The sequence below is a fragment of the Macaca mulatta genome, chromosome 1 (genome assembly GCF_049350105.2).
Source record: "Macaca mulatta isolate MMU2019108-1 chromosome 1, T2T-MMU8v2.0, whole genome shotgun sequence".
Lineage (NCBI taxonomy): Eukaryota > Metazoa > Chordata > Mammalia > Primates > Cercopithecidae > Macaca > Macaca mulatta.
This window is the reverse complement of record NC_133406.1, coordinates 151,401,587-151,419,875: the sequence shown is the minus strand read 5'-3', so window position 1 is coordinate 151,419,875 and position 18,289 is coordinate 151,401,587. Positions and strand designations below refer to the sequence as shown.

The 18,289-nt window shown below is 38.8% G+C and overlaps 2 protein-coding genes and 1 pseudogene across 10 annotated transcripts in view; 2 read left to right on the top strand and 1 right to left on the bottom strand.

Annotated features, from left to right (window-relative positions):
* The window catches only part of LOC114671702 (uncharacterized), a 205,654-nt gene extending 187,494 nt beyond the window's left edge, over window positions 1–18,160 (top strand). For all 9 annotated transcript variants that reach the window (XR_013400692.1, XR_013400688.1, XR_013400716.1 and 6 more), the window contains one exon: window positions 14,596–18,160. The gene's annotated coding sequence lies outside the window, so the exon portion shown is untranslated. The remainder of the gene's footprint in view (window positions 1–14,595) is intronic.
* GBP7 (guanylate binding protein 7) overlaps window positions 1–18,289 on the bottom strand; it is a 46,403-nt gene that overhangs the window by 20,034 nt on the left and 8,080 nt on the right. The window contains exons 3-4 of the mRNA XM_015144520.3: window positions 12,973–13,100; window positions 102–211 (exon numbers count right to left, since the gene is read on the bottom strand). Coding sequence (XP_015000006.3) covers window positions 102–211; window positions 12,973–13,100 — 238 coding nt within the window. The remainder of the gene's footprint in view (window positions 1–101; window positions 212–12,972; window positions 13,101–18,289) is intronic.
* LOC106999579 (isocitrate dehydrogenase [NAD] subunit alpha, mitochondrial pseudogene) lies at window positions 16,441–17,550 on the top strand (annotated as a pseudogene).

Sequence of the window (18,289 nt, the reverse complement as noted above, 5' to 3'; positions counted from 1 at the left end):
TTACTCAACCAGGACAACTGAGTCACAGCAAAGAAGACACAGTATCAGTTTCCATTCCCCTAAACTCCATAAAACCTGCTCTTCACTTCCCGGAAGGATACTGCAGCTGCTCCAGGGCCTGGTGGTTGATGGTGTTCATGCTGTTGTAGATAAAGCTGCTGCTTAGAAGCACAGCTAGGGCAAAGATCCAAGAGTCATTCTTAGGGTCACTCTAGTGTTAAAGAAATAGAAAAAGGAAGCCACAGTTTAGATACATCTCAAGGTCAACTATTTGTATCCACGTAACCAAAACTTAAGTCATTCCAGTTTTCCCAAAATGCTGTGTCTAAAGGAAACACAAATGTAAGCTTTATATGCTTGTCAGCATGATTTGGTGAAATTAAATAAATCAGCTATAGAAAAAGCAGCATAAGCATCTCTATTTTCCGTAAAAATGTTGTTAATGTATAATACCCAATCACATGATAAGTAAATATACTTCTTCCTTTATGCTTTATCAGTTGTGTAAGGAGAACATCTTGGTTTGAAGTCTCCTGAACGATGCTCTCCACTTTTTGTATGCAATAAATTTAAATTTTTCCAAACTTGATCTGATATTATTTGTGATACTTGAAAGCACATTACTGTTAGGACTTAAGAGTCTCCTTTTAATTTATTCACTTATTAATTCATTCATTTGGTTGTCCATTCACTATTTCAGCTGTAGTATATATAACGGAATAGTAAGGCATGTAATATGAATTTTGAAGATCATGTTAAAGTCAAACTGTATTTTTGCCATTTATATTGATCTTCTCAGGGCATCACTTTCTTTACATATTAAAAGTAGCAATTGACATGGTCAATGTGTAAAATATTTGATGCAGTGCCTAAAGCATAGTAAGTATGAAGTCATTAGTGAACAATAATCCTTCGGCAGATTTTCTCAATCATGGCTATATTAGTAATGCAAATGTTAATCAATCAAATTCACCAAAAATTGTTCAGCTATGTACAAAATGCAGATGCTGCCTTTGGTTTTGTGGATGCAAAGTTCCATAATCACAAGAAGATGACTTTCAGGAGTGGCAGATAGCATTGTCAACATAAAAGTGCAACCAAGATGATAATTTCTGCCGGGAGTGGAACCAAAGTCATAATGTAAAAAACAAAACAAACAAAAATCTAAAAAATGGGAGGTGGGAAGGAAGGAAAATAAAGAGAAACAAATGCTATGTGAGTTCGAGCAAGAAGTTACTGTGTCTAACTAGAATAAGATGACAGTAGGTTGAAAAGAGCTGGACGTTAAGGAGTACATAAAATGAGGACTTGTGGAAATGAAAGAATTAAAAAGGTGAAAGACTCAACAGAATCCAAGTCAAAAATTTTAGGGTATGATCATATAATGGTATTACAGTTATTTAATTCAACTGAATGAGTGAATAGGTATGTGGAGAAGACAAGGCTAGAAATACTATTCAGGGCAAGACATGAAGGTCCCTTAAATAGAATTAAATGCTGACCAAATCCACAAATTCCAAGACCAACAAGTAATTTTGCTTCCATCAAGCATGTATATATTTGTATGTTTTGGTTCCTTGAACAGTCATACTTTTGCAAATAAAAAAGTTTATGCACATTACAATCTATTTCAAATCAATATTTCATCTTTGTTGTACACTGAAATGATGATTGATAACTTTAGAACTGTATCCTTAAATTCACTGTTTCTAAATGAGACCCCACACACATTTGTAATTTTTGCAGTATGAAAGCGAAAACACACTAATTCTATTTTCTTTTTTTTGAGATGGAGTCTTGCTCTGTTGCCCACACTGCAGTGCAATGGTGCAATCACTGCAACCTCCATCTTCCAGGTTCAAGTGATTCTTCCACCTCAGCCTCCGAAGTAGATGGGATCACAGGCACCTGCCATCATGCCCGGCTAATTTTTGTATTTTCAGTAGAGATGGGATTTCACCATGTTAGCCAGGCTGGTCTTGGACTCTTGACCTCAGGTGATCCACCCACCTTGGCCTCCCAGAGTGCTGGAATTACAGGTGTGAGCCACTGCTCCTGGCCTCTATTTTCTTTTTCTTTTTTTTTTTTTAACTTTTAATTTAAGTTCAGGCTTACCCCCAAACTTAATAAAATAAAATAAATAAGTCAAAATATTTTATTTTAAGTTCAGTGGTGCCCCTGAACTTAATGAAATACCATGAAACTTAATAAAAGTTTAAAAAAGGAAAATTGAGAAAATGTCCCTGTCCGACAGCTTTGAAGAGAGTACCGGTTCTCCCAGCACAGAGTTTGAGCTCTGAGAATGGACAGACTGCCTCCTCAAGTGGGTTCTTGACCCCCGAGTAGCCTAACTGGGAAAGACCTCCCAGTAGGGGCTGACTGACACCTCATACAGCTGGGTGCCCCTCTGAGACAAAGCTTCCAGAGGAAGGATCAGGCAGCAACATTTGCCATTCTGCAATATTTGCTGTTCTGCAGCCTCCCCTGGTGATACCCAGGCAAACAAGGTCTGGAGTGGACCTCCAGCAAATTCCAACAGACCTGCAGTGGAAGGTCCTGACTGTTAGAAGGAAAACTAACAAACAGAAAGAATATGCACACCAAAACCCCATCTGTACATCACCATCATCAAAGACCAAAGGTAGATAAAACCACAAAGATGGGGAGAAACCAGAGCAGAAAAACTGAAAATTCTAAAAATCAGAGCACCTCTTCTCCAAAGGAACACGGCTCCTCGTCAGCAATGGAACAAAGTTGGATGGAGAATGACTTTGATGAGTTGAGAGAAGAAGGTTTCAGATGAATGGTAATAAAAAACTTCTCCGAGCTAAAGGAGATGTTCAAACCCATCACAAAGGAGCTAAAAACCTTGAAAAAAGATTAGACAAAAGGCTAATGAGAATAAATCGTGTAGAGATGACTTTAAATGACCTGATGGAGCTGAAAACCATGGCATGAGAACTATGTGATGCATGCACAAGCTTCAGTAGCTGATTCGATCAAGTGGAAGAAAGGGTATCACTGATTGAAGATCTCATGAATGAAATGAAGCGAGAAGAGAAACTTAGAGAAAAGAAGAGTAAAAAGAAATGAACAGATCCTCCAAGAAATATGGGACTATGTGAAAAGACCAAATCTATGTCTGATTGGTGTACCTGAAAGTGATGGGGAGAATGGAACCAAGTTGGAAAACACTCTTCAGGATATTATTCAGGAGAACTTCCCCAACCTAGCAAGGAAGGCCAACATTCAAATTCAGGAAATACAGAGAACGCCACAAACATACTCCTTGAGAAGAGCAACTCCACGACACATAATGGTCAGATTCAGCAAAGTTGAAACGAAGGAAAAATGTTAAGGGCAGCCAGAGAGAAAGGTCAGGTTACCCACAAAGAAGTCCATCAGTGGATCTCTCAGCAGAAACTCTACAAGCCAGAAGAGAGTGGGGACCAATATTCAATATTCTTAAAGAAAAGAATTTTCAACCCAGAGTTTCATCTCCAGCCAAACTAAGTTTCATAAGTGAAGGAGAAATAAAATCCTTTACAGACAAGCAAATGCTGAGAGATTTTGCCACCATCAGGCCTGCCTTACAAGAACTCCTGAAGGAAGCACTAAACATGGAAAGGAACAACTGGTACCAGCCACTGCAAAAACATGCCAAATTGTAAAGACCATTGATGCTAACATGAAACCGCATCAACTGACAAGCAAAATAACCAACTAACATCATAATGTCGGATCAAATTCACACATAACAATATTAACCTTAAATGTAAATGGCCTAAATGCTCCAATTAAAAGACATAGAATGGCATATTGGATAAAGAGATAAGACCCATCAGTGTGCTGTATTCAAGAGACCCATCTCATATGCACAGACACGCATAGGCTCAAGATAAAGGGATGGAGGAAGATCTACCAAGCAAATGGAAAACAAAAAACAGCAGGGGTTGCAATCCTAGTCTCTGATAAAACAGACTTTAAACCAACAAAGATCAAAAGAGACAAAGAAGGCCATTACATAAAGGTAAAGGGATCAATTCAACAAGAAGAGCTAACTACACTAAATACATATGCACCCAATACAGGAGCACCTAGATTCATAAAGCAAGTCCTCAGAGACCTACAAAGAGACTTAGACTCCTACACAATAATAATGGGAGACTTTAAGACCCCACTGTCAACATTAGACAGATCCATGAGACAGAAAGTTAACAAGGATATCCAGGAATTGAACTCATCTCTGCACCAAGCAGACCTAATAGACATCTACAGAACTCTCCACCCCAAATCAACAGAATATACATTCTTCTCAGCACCACATTGCACTTATTCCAAAATTGACCACATAATTGGAAGTAAAGTTCTACTCAGCAAATGTAAAAGAACAGAAATTGTAACAAACTGTCTCTCTGACCACAGTGCAATCATACTAGAACTCAGGATTAAGAAACTCACTCGAAACCGCTCAACTACCTGGAAACTGAACAACTGGTTCCTGAATGACTACTAGGTACATAATGAAATGAAGGCAGAAATAAAGATGTTCTTTGAAACCAATGAGGACAATGACACAACAGAGCACAATCTCTGGGACACATTTAAAGCAGTGTGTAGAGGGAAATTTGTTGTACTAAATGACCACAAGAGAAAGCAGGAAAGATCTAAAATTGACACCCTAACATCACAATTAAAAGAACTAAGGAAGCAAGAGCAAACACATTCAAAAGCTAGCAGAAGGCAAGAAATAACTAAGATCAGAGCAGAACTGAAGGAGGTAGAGACACAAAAAAACCCTTCAAAAAATCAATGAATCCAGAAGCTGGTTTTTGGAAAGATCAACAAAATCGGTAGACCACTAGCAAGACTCATAAAGAAGAAAAGAGAGAAGAATCAAATAGATGCAATAAAAAATGATAAAGGGGATATCACTACCAATCCCACAGAAATACAACCAACCATCAGAGAACACTATAAACACCTCTATGCAAATAAACTAGAAAATCTAGAAGAAATGGATAAATTCCTGGACACATACACCCTCCCAAGACTAAACCAAGAAGAAGTTGAATCTCTGAATAGACCAATAACAGGCTCTGAAATTAAGGCAATAATTAATAGCCTACCAACCAAAAACAGTTCAGGACCAGATGAATTCACAGCAGAATTCTACCAGAGGTAGAAACAGGAGCTGGTATCATTCCTTCTGAAACTATTCCAATCAATAGGAAAAGAGGGAATCCTCCCTAACTCATTTTATGAGGCCAGCATCATCCTGATACCAAAGCCTGGCAGAGACAGAATAAAAAAAGAGAATTTTAGACCAATATCCCTGATGTACATTGATACAGAAATCCTCAATAAAATACTGGCAAACTGACTCCAGTAGCACATCAAAAAGCGTTATCAACCACAATCAAATTGGCTTCATCCCTGGGGTGCAAGACTGGTTCAACATATGCAAATCAATAAATGTAATCCATCATGTAAACAGAACCAAAGACAAAAACCACATGATTATTTCAACAAATTCAGAAAAGGCCTTTAACAAAATTCAACAGCCCTTCATGCTAAAAACTCTCAGTAAACTTTGTATTGATGGAATGTATCTCAACATAATAAGAACTATTTATGACAAACCCACAGCCAATATCATACTGAATGGGCAAAAACTGGAAGCATTCCCTTTGAAAATCAGCACAAGACAGGGATGCCATCTCTTACAACTCCTGTTCAACATAGTGTTGGAAGTTCTGGTCAGGGCAATCAGGAAGGAGAAAAATAAAGGGTGTTCAATTAGGAAAAGATGAAGTCAAATTTTCCCTGTTTGCAGATGACATGATTGTATATTTAGAAAACTCCATCATCTCAGCCCAAAATCTCCTTAAGCTGATAAGCGACTTCAGCAAAGTCTCAGGATACAAAATCAATCTGCAAAAATCACAAGCATTCCTATACACCAGTAACAGACAAACCAGAGAGCCAAATCATGAGTGAACTCCCATTCACAATTGCTTCAAAGAGAATAAAATACCTAGGAATCCAACTTACAAGGCATGTGAAGGACCTCTTCAAGGAGAACTACAAACCACTGCTCAATGAAATAAAAGAGGACAAAAACAAATGGAAGAACATTCCATGCTCATGGATAGGAGGAATCAATATCATGAAAATGACCCTACTGTCCAAGGTAATTTATAGATTCAATGCCATCCCCATCAAGCTACCAATGACTTTCTTCACAGAATTGGAAAAAACTACTTTAAAGTTAATATGGAACCAAAAAAAGAGCCCACATTGCCAAGACAATCCTAAGCAAAAAGAACAAAGCTGGAGGCATCATGCTACCTGACTTCAAACTATACTGCAACACTACAGTAACCAAAACAGCATGGTACTGGTACCAAAACAGAGATATAGACCAATGGAACAGAACAGAGCCCTCAGAAATAACACCAGATGTCTACAACCATCTGATATTTGACAAACCTGACAAAAACAGGAAATGGGGACAGGATTCCCTATTTAATAAACGGTGCTGGGAAACTGGCTAGCCGTATGTAGAAAGCTGAAACTGGATCCCTTCCTTACACCTTATATAAAAATTAATTCAAGATGGATTAAAGACTTAAATGGTAGACCTAAAACTATAAAAACCCTAGAAGAAAACCTAGGCAATACCATTCAGAACATAGGCATGGGCAAGGACTTCATGACTAAAACACCAAAAGCAATGGCAACAAAAGCCAAAATAGACAAATGAGATCTAATTAAACTAAAAAGCTTCGCACAGCAAAAGAAACTACCATCGGAGTGAACAGGCAACCTACAGAATGGGAGAAAATTTGTGAAATCGACCCATCTGACATTGGGCTAATATCCAGAACCTACAAAGAACTTAAATAAATTTACAAGAAAAAAATCAAACAACTTCATCAAAAAGTGTTCAAAGGATATGAACAGATACTTCTCAAAAGAAGACATTTATGCAGCCAACAGACACATGAAAAAATGTTCACCATCACTGGCCATCAGAGAAATGCAAATCAAAACCACAATGAGATACCATCTCACACCAGTTAGAATGGTGATCATTAAAGAGTCAGGAAACAACAGGTGCTGGAGAGGATGTGGAGAAATAGGAACACTTTTACACCGTTGGTGGGAATATAAACTAGTTCAACCATTGTGGAAGACAGTGTGGTGGTTCCTCAAGGATCTAGAACTGAAAGTACCATTTGACCCAGCCATCCCATTACTGGGTATGTACCCAAAGGATTATAAATCATGCTGCTGTAAAGACACATGCACACGTATGTTCATTGTGGCACTATTCACAATAGCAAAGACTTGGAACCAACCCAAATGTCCATTAATGATAGACTGCATTAAGAAAATGTGGCACATATACACCATGGAATACTATGCGGCCATAAAAAAGGATGAGTTCATGTCCTTTTCAGGGACATGGATGAAGCTGGAAACCATCATTCTCAGCCAACTATTGCAAGGACAGAAAACCAAACACTGCATATTCTCGCTCATAGGAGGGAATTGAACAATGAGAACACTTGGACACAGGGTGGGGAACATCACACACTGGGGCCTGTCATGGGATGGGGGGAGGGGGGATTGATAGCATTAGGAGTTATACCTAATGTAAATGACAAGTTAATGGGTGCAGCACACCAACATGGCACATGTATACATATGTAACAAACCTACACGTTGTGCACATGTACCCTAGAACTTAAGGTATAATAAAAAAATGAAAAAAATATAACTTAACTTCCTCATCTGTGAAGATTTTAAAATGAGATTAATTTTCACTTAGGGAGGAAGCAAAGGGAAGAACACAGATTTCACAGATGGGATGCCTGGCTGAAATTCCAGCTTGACCATTGGTAACTGTGTGACCATGGGCAAGTTACTCGACCTCTCTCTACTTGGTGTCCTCATATGACAAGTAGGGATAATAATAGTACATGTTTTATAGGGTCATTGTATGATTAAACATGTTATTATTTATAGAGTGCTTAGAATAGTGCCTGACACATAGTGCTATATGTATTTAGTAAATAAATAAAATTAGAAATTGAGGGGATAAAAAAGAATTAATTTGATCACAATAAAGGCTTCTTTCTTTCATTTCCAAATGCTTAAAAACAACACTTAAAAAATTTATTTTGAAAAAAATAGAATTAGTTTGTTTTGGCTTTCATACTGCAAAACAGGGGTTTGTTACATAGGTAAACTTGTGTCATGGGGGTTTGTTGCATATATTATTTTATCACCCAGGTGTTTAGCCAAGTACCTATTAGCTATTTTTCCTGATCTTTTCCCTCCTCCCATTGTCCACCTTCTGATAGGCTCCAATGTGTGTTGTTTCCCTCTATGTGTCCATGTGTTCTCATCATTTAGCTCCCACTTGTAAGTGAGAACATGTATTTGGTTTTCTGTTCCTGCATCTATTTGCTAAGGGTAATGGCCTCTGGCTCCATCCATACCCTGCAAATGATCTTGTTCTTCTTTTATGGTTGCATAGTATTCCATAGTGTATATGTACCACATTTTCTTTATCTAGTCTATCATTTATGGGACTTTAGGTTGATGCCGTGTCTTTGTTATTGCACCATAACGAACATTCACATGCATGTGTCTTTATAATAGAGCAATTTATAGTCCTTTGGGTATATATCCAGTAATGGCATTGCTGGGTCAAATGGTAGTTCTGTCTTTAGGTCTTTGAGGAGTTGCCACACTGTCTCCAACAATGGTTTAACTAATTTACACTCCCACCAACAATGGATAAGTGTTTCTATTTCTCCACAACCTAGCCAGCATCTGTTATTTTTTGACTTTTTGATACTAGCCATTCTGACTGGTGTGATCATGATAGTATTGTGGTTTTGATTTGCATTTCTCTAATGGTCAGTGATATTAAGCTTTTTTTTCATATGATTGTTGGCTGCATGTATGTCTTCTTTTGAAAAGTGTCTGTTTATGTCCTTTGCCCACTTTTTATTTTTATTTTTGTGAATTTAAGTTCCTTAAAGATGCTGGATATTAGACCTTTGTCAGAAGCAGAGTTTGCAAACATTTTCTCCCATTCTTTAGGTTGTCTGTATACTTGGTTGATGGTTTCTTTTGCCGTGCAGAAGCTCTTTAGTTTAGTTAGTTCCCATTTGTCAAATTTTGCTTTTGTTACAATTGCTTTTTTGGCATCTTCATCGTGACATCTTTGCCCATGCCTATGTCCTGAATGATATGGTCAAGATGGTTTTCCAAGGTTTTTATAGTTTTGGGTTGTATATTTAAGTCTTTAATCCATCTTGAGTTAACTTTTGTATATGGTCAAAGGAAGGGGTCCAATTTCAATCTTCTGCATATGGCTAACCTGTTATCCCAGCACTATTTATTGAACAGGGAATCCTTTCCCCATTGCTTGCTTTTTGTTTTTTTGGGTTTTTTTTTCCAGGTTTGTCAAAAATCAGATAGTTGTAGGTGTGCAGTCTTAAATTCTGGGTTATCTGTTCTGTTCCATTGGTCTATGTGTCTGTTTTGGTACCAGTTCCATGTATTTTGGTTACTGTAGCCCTGTAGTATAGTTGGATGTCGGGTAGCATGATGCCTCCAGCTTTGTTCTTTTTGCTTAGAATTGCCTTGGCTATTTTTTGCCTGAGTTCTTTTTCGGTTCCATATGAATTTTTTAAAAACAGGTTTTTTAAAAAAATTTTATTTCGTTTTTAATTTTTTTATTATTATACTTTAAGTTCTAGGGTACATGTGCATAATGTGCAGGTTTGTTACATATGTATACTTGTGCCATGTTGGTGTGCTGCACCCATCAACTCATCAGCACCCATCAACTCGTCATTTACATCAGGTATAACTCTCAATGCAATCCCTCCCCCCCACCCCATAATAGGTCCCCGGTGTGTGATGTTCCCCTTCCCAAGTCCAAGTGATCTCATTGTTCAGTTCCCACCTATGAGTGAGAACATGCGGTGTTTGGTTTTCTGTTCTTGCGATAGTTTGCTGAGAATGATGGTTTCCAGCTACATCCATGTCCCTACAAAGGACACAAACACATCCTTTTTTATGGCTGCATAGTATTCCATGGTGTATATGTGCCACATTTTCTTAGTCCAGTCTGTCACTGATGGACATTTGGGTTGATTCCAAGTCTTTGCTATTGTGAATAGTGCCGCAGTGAACATACGTGTGCATGTGTCTTTATAGCAGCATGATTTATAATGCTTTGGGTATATACCCAGTAATGGGATGGCTGGGTCAAATGGTACTTCTAGTTCTAGATCCTTGAGGAATCGCCATACTGTTTTCCATAGTGGTTGAACTGGTTTACAATCGCATCAACAGTGTAAAAGTGTTCCTATTTCTCCACATCCTCTCCAGCACCTGTTGTTTCCTGACTTTTTAATGATTACCATTCTAACTGGTGTGAGATGGTATCTCATTGTGGTTTTGAAATCCATTTCGTCTCAGAAAAACAGTTCTTTTCTAATTCTGTGAATAATCTCAATGGTAGTTTAATAGGAATAGCATTGAATCTATAACTTGCTTTTGGGCAGTATGGTCATTTTAACAATATTGATTCTTTCTCTCCATGAGAAAGGAATGTTTTTCCTTTTATTTGTGTCATCTCTGATTTCTTGGAGCAGTGGTTTGTAGTTCTCCTTGGAAAGATCTTTTGCCTCCCTAGTTAGCTGTATTCCTAAGTAGAAATTATGAATGGCAGTTTGTTCCTGATTTGGCTTTCAGCTTGACTGTGGTTGGTGTATAGGAATGTTAGTTATTTTTGCATATTGATTTTGTATCCTGAGATTTTGCTGAAGTTGTTTATCAGCTTAAGAAGCTTTTGGGCTGGGACTATGGGGTTTTCTAGACATAAAATCATGTCGTTGGCAAACAGGGATAGTTTGACTTTCTCTTTTCCTATTTGGATGCCCTTTATTTCTTTCTCTTGCCTGATTGTCCTGGCCAAGGCTTCCAATACTATGTTGAACAGGAGTGGTGAAAGAGGGCATCCTTGTCTTGTGCTGGTTTTCAATAGGAATGCTTCCAGCTTTTGCCCATTTAGTATGATGTTGACTATGGGTTTGTCACATATGGCTCTTATCATTTTGAGCTATGTTCCTTCAATACCTAGTTTATTGAGAGTTTTTACCATGAATGGACTTTGAATTTTATTGAAAGCATTTTCTGTATCTGTTGAGATAATTGTGTAGTTTTTGTCTTTATTTCTGTTATGGGATGAATCACATTTATTGATTTGCATATCTTGATCCATTCTTGCATTCCAGGGATAAAGCCTACTTGGTCATGGTGGATAAGCTTTTTGATGGGTTGCTGGATTTAGTTTGCCTGTATTTTGTTGAGCATTTTTGCGTTGATGTTCATCAAGGATATCGGCCTGAAGTTTTCTTCTTTTGTTGTTGTATCTCTCCAGGTTTTGGTATCAGGATGATGCTGGCCCCATAGAATGAGTTAGGGAGGAGTGCCTCCTCCTCAATTCTTTGGAATATTTTCAGTAAGAATGCTACCAGCTTTTCTTTGTACATCTGGTAAATTCAGCTATGAATCCATCTGTTTCTGGGCTGTTTTTTTTTTTTTTTTGGTAGGTAGGCTATTTATTAATGCCTCAATTTCAGAGTTCATCATTTGTCTGTTCAGGGATTCAATTTCTTCCTAGTTAAGTCTTGAGAGGGTGTATTTGTCAACAAATTTGTCTATTTTGTGTAGATTGTCTAATTTATGTGCATGGAGGTTTTCATAATATTGTATTTATGTGGGGTCAGTGGTAACATCCCTCTGTCGTTTCTGACTAATTCTATTTTCAGTTTATACTCAGACTAATATAAATATAGGAAAAGACAGCACCTAATACTATAAAGCAAAATTATCTAGAATTATCCAATTTGCAAATTTTTGTGTGGGGCTAGCTCATGCCCTTCTAGAAGTCAGTGATGCTTACATTGCCTGCCCCTGTAAATTGGGCAAAAACTTTTATAAATGTTCCTGGTATAGCTGGTGCTTTTCTTTTCTTTTTCTTTTTTCTTTTCTTTTCTTTTCTTTTTTCTTTTTTTTTTTTTTTTTTTTTTTTTGAGACGGAGTCTCATTCTGTCACTCAGGCTGGAGTGCAGTGACGTGATCTCAGTTCACTGCAACCTCCACCTCCCGGGTCCAAGCGATTCTCCTGCCTCAGCTTCCTGAATAGGTGGGATTACAGGCACCCGCCTCCACGCTGGGCTAATTTTTGCATTTTTAATAGTGATAAGGTTTCACCATGTTGCCCAGGCTGGTCTCGAACTTCTGACCTCAGATGATCCACCCGCCTTGGCCTCCCCAAGTGCTAGGATTATAGGCGTGAGCCACCGCGCCAGGCTAGCTGGTGCTTTTCTATGCATTTAAAAATAGATTATTTCAGTGAAACTCTATTTTCCTGATTTCTACCTTCAAGCCTACGAACCCCACACACGTTAACTAGTAGCACCCATTAATCCCACCGGTTACAGCGTCTTCCAGGTAGCTTTCTCCTAAATTGTATCATTGGGTTAGGCCCTCACTTCCAGCATCTAAGCACTCTAAATGATCACAATGTTGTCTTCGCCACTAGGCTCTGAGCATTTACCTGGTTCACTGATTAGCATAGAGCTTTGAAATTCAGGATTCTGTATTTAGCACACAGCCCTAGACTTCTACTATGCAGTAAGTATTTATTAAATTTTATAATTCATCCAACTGTTAAAAATAAGAAGATCTATCACTAATACTTCAAAATATTTGAGCTTACCCAGAAAGTAAGTTCCCAGAAATGAAATTTAGCTTTGTTTCCATAATCAGATTTGTGATTCAGGAATAGGCCAGAGAAGTTGGATTGATATTATGCATAAAAACATAAAAAGAGAATCAAAGGGTAAAGAAGATTTCTCTATAGCTCTGTCTTACCTTTTCCATATCACCCAGGCCCTCCGTGTCCAGAAGGACCAGGGTGTGGTTTGACTTAGAGGGGTGGGGCACACACCACATCCAGATGCCTTTGGTTTCAGACTTCACTGTGCAGCCCAGAGGGAAGCCTTCAAGGGAAGAGGAGAAACAACATATAGTGACAGCAGAATCCAGGCAGACAAGGCCTAAACCGGTTAAATGTATAAGAACGTAAGTTTTCGGCAGGGGAAATGGGTTGCTTCCATTTCAGCAAAGAAATCAATCAAATCTTTATTTATATAAATGACTTTCTCAGAAGGTACTTGGGTCCCCTATTCACTTCATATCTAACCATAGGCTCAAATAAGTTATATTACAGAATTAATGTAAACTCTATTAACCTGTTACTATGGTCTGAACATTAATCCCTCCAATCCCCCATTCATACGTTGGAACTTCAGTGAAGTCTGAAACCAAACCCCAAGGTGATGATATTAAGAAGTCAGAAGTGGGGTGGGTGCAATGGCTCACACCTGTAATCCCAACACTTTGGGAGTTCGAGGCAGATAAATCACGAGGTCAGGAGATAGAGACCATCCTGGCCAACATGGTGAAAGTTCGTCTCTACTAAAATACAGAAAATTAGCCGGGCATGGTGGTGCGCACCTGTAGTGCCAGCTACTTGGGAGGCTGAGGCCAGGGAATCACTTGAACTCAGGAGGTGGAGAGATTACAGTGAGCCGAGACTGCGTCACTGCACTCCAGCCTGGCAACAGAGTGAGACTCCATCTCAAAATAAAAAAGAAGTCAGAAGTGATTAAGTCATGAAAGGTCATGTCCTCAGTAATAAAGTTAATGCCCTTATAAAAGGCCTTGAGGGATGAGTTCATGTCCTTTGCAGGGACACGGATGAAGCTGGAAACCATCATTCTCAGCAAACTAACACAGGAACAGAAAACCAAACACCACATGTTCTCACTCATAAGTGGGGGTCAAACAATGGGAACACATGGACACAGGGAGGGGAACATCACACACCGGGGCCTGTTGGGGGTTGGGGGCTAGGGGAGGGATAGCATTAGAAGAAATGCCTAATGTAGATGACAGGTTGATGGGTGCAGCAAACCACCATGGCACGTGTATACCTATGTAACAAACCTGCATGTTCTGCACATATATCCCTGGACTTAAAGTGTATATATATATATATATATACACACACACACACACACACACATATATATATATATACACACACACACACATATATATATATATATATATATATATAAAGACCTTGAGGGAATTTGATTGTTCCGTCTGCCCCTTCTGCCATTTGGGGACAATGGGAAACCCCCTCTGTGAGTAACAAGCCCTCACTAGACATTGAATCACCTTGTGCCTTAATCTTGGACTTCCCAACCTCCAGATCTGTGAGAAATTAGTTTTTATTATTTATAAATTACCCTGTGTAATGTATTTTGTCCTAGTGGCAGACACACACTAAGACACCTGTGTATTTTTATGCAACGCTCAAGAGGAAGAAAAAAGCATGCATTCATAAGTAAAATTAGGGAGAGGGCTGAGACAAGAGGTCCAAGTGCTGGGCTCATCTTCATGTAGTGACTCTTTTTCCTTATGCAGGTGCCACCTGAACAGAAGGATATCCAAACGGAGGAGATTCTGACATGGAAAGGACAGTATAAAGCATCCACTCAAGTATGGTCTGTTTCCAGGAGTGGAGTAGTGAGAATAAAATCTTGAAATTTAGTTGAGGAATCTGTGATTTGAACTCCTGAATATGTAGCCAAGTAGACCAGATTTGTTAGTAATGGAACCCATTGAAGTGTTTCACATGGATGATGACAAAAATCAGCAAAATATTTAAGAAAATCCATGAGGTATTAGAATACTGCAGGAATTAAAAAGTTATACCTCGGACTAGTAAAAGAGTTCTAGAATTTTAAAGGCTGAAAGTGTGAAAGTTATCAGCACCAAAATGCCAAACTTGAATGCAATGAAGTCAGCAGACCATGAAGGAAAAGCTCTCGTGCACACTTTCCTGTGATGGGAACTGCCACTGAAGATGTTGCCAATCCACAACCTCGCAACAAAGGCTAATATTCTGAGGACATCTTTCCAGTAATAGCCAGTCTTAACTGTAAACTTCAAGTGGTCTAACTTGCAATCAGAGTCCCTGCAATCAGGGTCCCTTCTGTGAAGACTCTCTCTTAGCAACAGCCAGTACACATATTAAGTCCTGTGAGTAAGCTCCTGTAAACAAATAAACTTTTGTTTCAAAACACCCTGCGTGTACTTCTCCTTTTTATCTTTAAAGTTCCCACTGTCTCAACCAACCTATGATTTATTATAGTGTGCATACCTGAATTGGTATGCATATGGTCCCCTGCTCATTCTTAAATAAACTCATTTCTTTGGAGAGCTACTTTCTCTGTTGCTACTTTAGCTTGACATAATCTGGCATCGGAAGTGGGATCTAAAGTGAGCTTATCTTGGAATGATCAGCAGCCCCTGAAACCATGAGTGGTATTCCCTTGTTGAGCCCTTTGATCTGTTCGTTTCCACATCTGACCTTTTGTACTGTGTTGAGTCTCCCCTTGGGTTAAAATCTCTTCTTTTTGTCTGGTTCAGGATCTTATTTGGATAAGGTCACTTCAATAAAAAGCCTTGAATCCCTTCTTAGCCTAAAAATGACTTTGCTTTTTCTGGCAAGCCCTTTATGAGATAAGAACATTGTCCTTCTGGTGAGTACTCTTTTTTTTTTTTTTTTTTTTAACTTCTGCATGCCTGGTTTAATATTTTGTTTGGTCTGCCTGCCTGATTTAAAATTTTGGTGAATTGAGTCTTTTCTTACTTCTAAACATCTGCCAAGAGCAAAAATAAATGTACCAAACAGTAGGCATGGGTTGACCAATTTAAACCAGTTAAGGCAGTGCCATCATTAAGGAGTGACTCCAATCTCTGAAGATGAAGTATTTTGTGTGAAGGTAAACGGGCCATGGATAGGCAAGGTTACCATTAGAGCATCTGCCACACTTAAGAAAATTTCTATTCAACAGGGAAAATGTGGTCATGGGTTGGACAACAAAGGCAATGATTGTCCACCAACTAAAACAAATACCCTGGACCGGGTACATTGTAAAACAAAACACCAGTCCAAACTTCTGACATTCCCAACCAGATTCATAGGATTTTATTTTTTTCTTTTCAGAGATTAATGAGAAACAAAATAAGACACCCAAATTTAAAGGCATGCCAGAATAATCTTTCTTCTGGGACTCTAGCCAGCTGTATTTATGGTCCATCTCATGCACATTTCTCAATTGATGGGGAAATTACACCAAAAGTAATTTAGAATTACAATGGCCATTATGTGGGACATTCCAGATGAACTTTCAAGAACTGCATTTTAAGAAGAGAATTTAAAATTGGAAGGGGTCGGTCTCTGCAGAGCCAGGAGGGGAAGCGATGGCTGGGCCCGGGTGGATCTCCAAGGTCTGTCTGCTGCTGGGGGTATTCCACAACCCAAAACAGGTGACTAGAGGTTTTACTGATGTTGTTCAGCCAGTGACTTTAATTCCAGGAGATGGTATTGCCCCAGAAATTTCAGCTGCAGTTATGAAGATTTTTGATGCTGCCTAAGCACCTATTCAGTGGGAGGAGCGGAACGTCACTGCCATTCAAGGACCTGGAGGAAAGTGGACGATCCCTTCAGAGGCTAAAGAGTCCATGGATAAGAACAAGATGGGCTTGAAAGGCCCATTGAAGACCCCAATAGCAGCCGGTCACCCATCTATGAATTTGCCGCTGCGCAAAACATTGGAGCTTTACACAAATGTCCGGCCATGTGTCTCTATCTAAGGCTATAAAACCCCTTACACCGATGTAAATATTGTGACCATTCGAGAGAACACAGAAGGAGAATACAGTGGAATTGAGCATGTGATCATTGATGAAGTTGTGCAGAGTATCAAGCTCATCACCGAGGGGGCGAGCAAGCCCATTGCTGAGTTTGCCTTTGAGTATGCCCGGAACAACCACCGGAACAAAGTCACGGCGGTGCACAAAGCCAACATCATGCGGATGTTAGACGGGCTTTTTCTACAAAAATGCAGGGAAGTTGTAGAAAACTGTACAGATATTAAATTTAATGAGATGTACCTTGATACAGTATGTTTGAATATGGTACAAGATTCTTCCCAATTTGATGTTGTTGTTATGCCAAATTTGTATGGAGACATCCTTAGTGACCTGTGGGCAGGATTGATCGGAGGTCTTGGTGTGACGCCAAGTGGCAACATTGGAGCCAATGGGGTTGCAATTTTTGAGTCGATTCATGGGACGGCTCTAGACATTGCAGGCAAGGACATTGCAGGCAAGGACATGGCGAATCCCAGAGCCCTCCTGCTCAGTTCTGTGATGATGTTGCGCCACATGGGACTTTTTGACCATGCTGCAAGAATTGAGGCCGCGTGTTTTGCTACAATTAAAGACGGAAAGAGCTTGACAAAAGATTTGGGAGGCAATGCAAAATGCTCAGACTTCACAGAGGAAATCTGTCGCCGAGTAAAGATTTAGATTAACGCTTCTACAACTGGTATTTGCATCAGTCACTCTAAATGGACCCCACATAAACCTCTGTTTAGAATACCTAGGGATGTATGCTTTGGTTTACTTGTTTCTTGACAATACATTTTTAGATCTGGCCTTTTCTTAACAAAATCTGTGCAAAAGATGCATGCGGGTGGATGTCCCTAGGTCTGTTTTCAAAGAACTTTCTCCAAGTGCTTATTTTGTTTATTAAGTGTCTACCTGCTAAATGTTTTTTTTTTGTAAAATCTGAGTGGACTGTATCATTTGCTATTCTAAACCATCTTACACTTAAGTTAAAATAGTTTATCTTCAGCTGTAAATATCAGGATACAGAATTAACAAGAGAAAATGTCAAACTTTTTAAGAAAAACCTTGTTTTCTTTGGTTTTTGAAAAACATAATGGAAATAAAACAGGATATTGATGTAATAGCACAAAATGACACTCTTATAAAACTAAATGGGCACAAGAGAAATTTCCTGGGAAAGTTCACATCAAAAAGAGTGAATGTGGTATATTTCTAAATGAAATGGAAAATAGAGACAGATTTGTCCTTCACAGTAGAGTATGAATAAAAACTTCACATCCAAGAAGTATATAACGAGAGATATAATTTTTATTAATAAGACAAAGGTAATATATTGGATACAAAGACACGAAAAATGTATTGTGCATTCAATTATTTTGCTGTCTCGAGATTTAATATTCTTTCCAAGAGCTTTTAA